Consider the following 6641-nt stretch of genomic DNA (forward strand, 5'->3'; position numbering starts at 1 on the left):
TCTAGCTACTAATGCTCCTGCTCAGCATTGCGGGCTCTTTGATTGTTCCAGCACCTGAATGTTTCCCTTGTATCTTGGCGACCAGAACTGGCAGTATTACTCAAGGTGCAGTCTGACCCGAGCACTGTACAATTTGGTCACAACTTCCTCGGACTTGTTTTGATTACGTAGTTGACTTTGATGATCCCTTTGACTTGGATGGCTGCTCTGCATTGATTGGACTTGTTGAGTATCAAGTCTACTAAGATACTCCTTGGTCTCTTTCAACTTCATCCTTAATCTATTCAAACACCATTTATGGAGTGTATGTTCCTATTTTTCCTTCTTGAATGCAATGCTTTATATTTTGTTAGCATTAAGTTTAATCGACTATTGTTTGGTCCACTTGCACATTTTTGTTTAACTCTTTCTTCAGTGCCACTCATCTGCAAAGTTAACCAATTTCCAACGAGTCGAGTTACGCATCGAAGTCATTTGATCTGAATTAGAAACAGTAGTGGTCCCGGCACTGAACCCTGGGATATCCCACTGAGTACTCCACCCCAGGCATGACTCCTCCAACAAATACCCATTTGTTTTCTACCCTTCAGCCAATTCCTTATCCATTCCCAAGCCTGAATCCCCACAGCTTTGAGCTTAATGTTGATGTGGAACTTTACCAAATGCCTTTTCAAAGTCTAGGTGCAATCAATGATTGTGACCATTTAGATTTGCTCCCAATAAGGAAATAAAATCAAAAGTATTGTTCACCCAGAATCGTGTGTTCCCCATTGTTATATATTTATGTGTTCTGTATCTTTCTGTGTGTCCCAGACCCTCTCTCAGTGCTACCCCTCCAGAATCCATCCTCACACCCAGCTCCGACTCCCAGATCATCTCAGTCCTGCAGCAGTGTCACTTCTCCAACAGGTGAGGATACCAATTAGCAGTTTGTGCTGTGTGCGCCCGACCTTCTATGAGGAAATTGGATGTCTCCACAGGATGAGGCGATCAAGAGTAACGATATTTCAGTTCCACCTGGCATAACTTGATCTGGAATAACAGTGCTTTCAATGTAAGAATAGACACCATCCATTCATATAGCACCTTATCAGGATGTCTGTGCTTCACATCCATTGAAGAACTCAGTGTAGTCAAGATTTTATAGGCCGACGCAGCAGACATTTCGTGCTCATCATGGTCCCACAAGCAGCAAGCGAGATGATCTGTTTTTGGTAGCATTGGTCGAGGGAAGAAAGTTGGCTAGAACACCAAGAAAACTCCTGCTCTTCTTCAAATCGTGCCGTGGGATCTTTTGAGTCCGCCCTAACAGAGCCTTAGTTTAACATCTCTTCCTAATGAAAGCATTTGTGACAATGTAGCACTCTCCAATATTGCATTGAAGTGTCGGCCTGGATTATGTGCTTGAGCCCTGGAGTGGGCAGGGCTTGAACCAACAATCTGCTGACTCCAAGGCCAGAGTGCTACTAATTGACTAAACCTGGCACATGTTGTCATGAAGTGAACCGGAACAATGTTGTGCTTTTGACATGGTCTGAAGTGCTCGAAAGTAACACCATGTCCCAGACGAAAGCAGCAATGGAAAAAAACCAGCCAGGTTATGATATAATTCAACTTTTTCCATATCCCTGAATCAGTGAGAATCATTTCATAAATTGACAGCACTAAGCATAAAGATTCTGCTCAATTGCAGTCAGCATTGTAATCTAAACAAGAGGGGAGTTTAGATACAGTGCATCACTGTGAGCTAGAACATGACGTGGTTTGTACATAGTCTTTGTATTCTAAAACACTTTGCTCATGAGGGGGGGGTCAGCCCAAGTGATGGGTGTTTTATTGGATCAATTATTTGCTAACACGGTTTATTATGGAGCATGGCTGAGATGAGAGAAACTTTCCAGAAATGCGAATACCAGTCTCGGGTAAAAGCTGAGTAAATATATGAAATATATTAAGTGACAACTCAACCTGGGACTTGAACCAGTCTCTCTAGAATCCTAGAATCTGATAGTACAGAAAGAGGCCATTCAATCATCGTTTCTTGAGCTATCCAATTTAGTCCCACACCTCAGATTTTCCCCATAAACTTGCAAATTAGTCCTCTTCAAATACATGTCTCGTTTGTCGCAGAGCCAGCATTGTGATCACTAAACCACCCTCTTCAAATAGCAGTAGGTCTGTTAGAAGTGTGAGGTTGAGATATAAAGCTATCTGAGTGACCTGATATAAAAACATAAGAAATAGGAGCAGGAGTAGGCCATACGGCCCCTCAAGCCTGCTCTGCCATTCAATAAGATCATGGCTGATCTAAAACATCAACTCCACCTTCCCGCCCCATATTCCTTGAGTTCCTTAGTGCCCAGAATCTATCGATCTCAGTCTTAAATGTACTCAATGTCTGAGCATCCACAGCTCTCTGGGGTAGAGAATTCCAAAGATTCACCACCCTCTGAGTGAAGAAATTCCTCCTCATCTCAGTCGTAAATGGCTGACCCCTTATCCTGAGACTGTGACCCCTAGTTCTGGACTCTCTAGCCAGGGGAAACAGCCTCTCGGCATCTGAAAAGCCTATTTTGATCCACACATGGCCTACATTATTTTAATCATCATCATCATAGACGGTCCCTCAAAACGAGCATGACTTGCTTCCACGCCAAAAAAAAGGATGAGTTCACAGGTGTTTTGAAAGAAGAACCCGAGCTACATCCTCAAGGGTGGAAGATGCCTTTGCGTGGATTTTTTTTTAATGTGTGGTGGCCAGTGCACACCAGCCACCACACGGGCTTGACAGAGCTAGGTCTTGGCCCAGTGGCAAGGATTACCCAAGACGACTGGAGACCAGCTCTGCTGCACGGACCTATTGCGCACACATATCGCAGTGTGGGCTGGCCCTAGGCTCTTGGCCCCAAACTCATGCCTCTCCTGGGCGCCATCACATCACATACAGATAGATTGAGAAACCAGTATGAAAGGCTAAGGCCCATAGTGCACCATCAGTGGTCATTAATAAAAGATGAATGGTCTCTGATCACTAAAGTAGTGGCCTCAATTAAACAGAGTCTGAAAACAGATGGAACCCATGTCCTAATTAACCAAGCAGTAATGTGAGGAAAGCAGGTATGATCTGTGCTTCCTTTCTTGGGTTGGAGTTTGGGAGAATATGGGCAACTAAGTAATGCTGCACCAGACTTAGGACAGTTTTGGGTCGTCACTGAATACTGTCAATAGTCCATTTCCCAGCACTGTTTATTATCTTTCTGTACACCTGTTTCTGCACATATGAATGCCAAGACTAACTAGATTTCTTTCATCTCTCTCTCTCTCTTCCAGTTGTTGCAATGGGATTATCGTTGCCGGCTCGGCTCGGGGGAGAATGGAACACAGGAGATAAAATCTCACTCCTTTTTCAGCTCTGTGCACTGGAACAAGCTGAATGGCTATAGATGAGGCACATGCACGAGATGCCCTGCCTGACCTGATGACTAGCGACAGCAGCTGGGATGGGTAGCCGAGGGGACCGAGCAAATCTGGGAACTTGTGCACTGACGCTGATCCACAAACAGTTGCAGCAACCATGAGCACCTACAGAACTTGGCCAATTGCCACTAAGACTGGAAATCTGCCGAAGCATGTTTAAGCAACACTAGAGCCGATCATGGGTCCCATCCACTGAGATAATGTTGTCAATGAAGCAACGAGACACTCTGTTCAGCAAAGTCTTTTTAACCTTGAACAAGTAAGGTGGAGCAGTGGAGGCATCTTTGTGGTGAGAGTTACTTGGTAATAATATATGTTGCTGATTAAATAACCCTTCAGTAGCCAGGCAGCTCCTCCTCTCCCACAAGGGGATCACTTCCCCTCCCCTCTCACCCCGGACTCTCACTTTTCCAATCCCATCTCGGTCATCCTCCCCTGCCAACTTTTCTCGGTCTAGCAATGCCCAACTCCCTCCTCCTGCCAATCCCTAATGGCCGGGTTTGTTGCTTCCCCTGGGCCTGCCCTTTTTCCCCCCCAATACTGACAAGGCTGGCAGTCCCACGCTCTTGTCCTTCCCTGAATGCGAAAGATGCATCCGGTGTATCGGGTGATGAAGTGGGAGGAAGATAAACCACACACTACAGCGCGTCCATTGCTCATATCAGAAATGTTTGGAAATTGTCACGGTTGTGATTCAGTTGCAATCCAGACTCTCCCAATTCATTCGATCTGTCTTGGATTTCTGCATTGTTTTTATTCTTGAAGTCGCAAAAGCCATAAATTCATGTAATTGCACGTTTTGGGTTTGTGATTTGTCTACCCGGTATGAAAGCTGGCGTCGGGGAGTCCCTTATTTTTTTTCCCCTCCTTCCACATGGGGAAGTGTCTGTCTGACTGGTGGCAGGCCTAAGATCATGCATTCGGCACCTCCAGGGGTAAGAAAAGGCCTGTGGACAGGTCCCCATGCCCCACCGCCCCAAGGTATCGCACATTGAGCCTCCCAACAGTTTCCGCTGCCAAACTGCTGTTTTTAAATACACTTCAGAGCCTCTAACAAATAAGCATTCAGGCAACTTGAATCGAATGTGAGCAAGTAGAAGGGGAGCTGTACTGTGACTGCTATTAGTGGTACTGACATGACCAGAGTTAACCTGGTACACCTGTAAGTGTGCATGCTCGTGGCTACACCTCTTGCTCCTTTCAGGGCTGGATGATTCTCCTTGGTCAACTATTTGAACAGATGAAGGCAATGGTTTCCAGAGGCACTTTAATACAAGTGTCTGTCCTTTACTACCCTTCCAGTTTCATACTGACTCTCCTTTTCAGCACAAATGAAAACAGCTGTCATACAATTTTTTTTTTAAAGTACTGCCAGGACAGGATCCAGCAAAATGTTTTTAACCGATTTCTGTAATTTGTCTCGCACAGTACATTCCAGGTGAAGTCTGACCATCTATCCTTGTCTGGTAACCTAGGGATCGTGAATCTCTTGTGTAAAGGGATAGTGCAAGAAAGTGGAGTTGAGGTAGATTATCAGCCATGATCTTATTGAATGGCCTACTCCTGCTCCTAATTATGTTCTTGTGTAAATCTGCTGTATGCTCTGGGTACAGGGGAGCTGTTTTATTTGTCGGGTACTGTACAGCCTGGGGTCTTGGTGTCGGCTTCTGTAATAGGGGATGATTCACTTAACGCCTGGTACGATATGGGGGTGCATGTCTCCGTATCCTCTCCCCAGTGTCTGCCGTGACATGATGTCTGCTGCAGCGGTTTCACATGACGATAAAGCATGCCTCACCTCTTGCTGTATTTCACAACTATTTCAAATGTTCACAGGATATTGCTCTGGGAAGTGGGCACCCCATACAGAAACCTCACGGGTGAGAAAGAGCTAACCGCACTGTGCTAGGCAAATGGTTTAGTGGCTACCCTTTGGTTAAGAGACAGTCTACCTACCTCCAGTTGAGAGCAGACATTAGTTGAGCTAACTGCACCTTCTCTTCCACCACTTTTGTTTATATTTTAACAATGCCCATGGTTTGCTCATACCTCGGAAGTTGTGCTGTCTTAGAGTGACAGGAGTGTTAACCGTGTAGCGCACAATGTATTATTCTGCTGCTAAGTTTGTTATATTAAAGCTGTTCATTAAGACTACCAAAAGCTTATTACCGTTGCTGAGGGATGTTTGTAGATTGACGGATGCTTGTAAATTGGCATAAAGAAATCAACTAGCATTCCTATTTTATATACTTTTTAAAAAAATACTATTTGTCCCTATCCAGTTGTAATTTGTTGCTCTGTTTTGAATTAAATGCAGCCAACCAGGTGCAATTGTGATGTACACTTTTCAAGTTTGGCCCTTTGACTGATGCATGCAAGACATGACATAAATATTAACTTCTATCTTGTACATGATATAAAATATTTTTTGGGGGCTTAGCAGTTTTCACTCCTTTCTTGAAGGTGTTGACTCCTCGCTGGGGAACGGTTCCCCAGGCACTGGTTGTCCAAGTGGCCATTATTCATTTGTGAGCCTTGACTAAGTAGCGATAGACTATTTAACCTTCAAAGCCATTGCACCCAAGTGCAAACTTGTGCACACAAGCACTTTCAGTAGGAGTCACAAACTGTACAATCAGGCAAGGGAATCATGGCTGATTTTGCCTTTCCAAATCCAGGACCGTTGAGGTTAGATTCGTCAGATATGTCCTACCCTTTACAAATCCATGCTGACACTCTGGTCAACTGATACCTGCCAAGTGCTCAGTAACTTACCCACAATTGATGTTAAACTGACCAGTCTGTAGTTACTTGGTTTCTCTCTACCCCATCCCAACCACCCCCTTGTCACTGGTTGCTGAGTAGAAACTTGCCCCGTGTACCCAACCTCTGAACATACCCGTGATACGTGTGTAACTGAGTTTCCTTTATATAAAAAAAATGACAGTGTCAGCGAGTGGGAGTGTCAGCGTACACAGCTGTCTGTCCCACTCTCTAACTATGCTCTGGCACACCTGAGGATTTGACATTTGCCCTGCTGTGGACCCGAGTGGAGACCCAGGTGCCTTTCTCTGCAGAGAGGTAAAGGTGAGTTACTTCCCTCCACTGAGTTCCCCGTGTGATATGTATGAATAAAGAGTCTAACCAGATACTGTGAGCTGAAA

The 6641-nt window shown here is 44.9% G+C and overlaps 1 protein-coding gene across 1 annotated transcript in view; it reads left to right on the forward strand.

Annotated features, from left to right (window-relative positions):
• The window catches only part of rps6kl1 (ribosomal protein S6 kinase-like 1), a 72181-nt gene extending 66397 nt beyond the window's left edge, over positions 1-5784 (forward strand). The window contains exons 11-12 of the mRNA XM_070877568.1: positions 814-909; positions 3331-5784. Of these exons, the coding sequence (XP_070733669.1) occupies positions 814-909; positions 3331-3447 (213 nt within the window). The 3' untranslated portion in view covers positions 3448-5784. The remainder of the gene's footprint in view (positions 1-813; positions 910-3330) is intronic.
• The last annotated feature ends 857 nt before the right edge of the window (positions 5785-6641 follow it).

The sequence above is a fragment of the Pristiophorus japonicus genome, chromosome 4, assembly GCF_044704955.1.
Source record: "Pristiophorus japonicus isolate sPriJap1 chromosome 4, sPriJap1.hap1, whole genome shotgun sequence".
Classification (NCBI taxonomy): Eukaryota; Metazoa; Chordata; class Chondrichthyes; family Pristiophoridae; genus Pristiophorus; species Pristiophorus japonicus.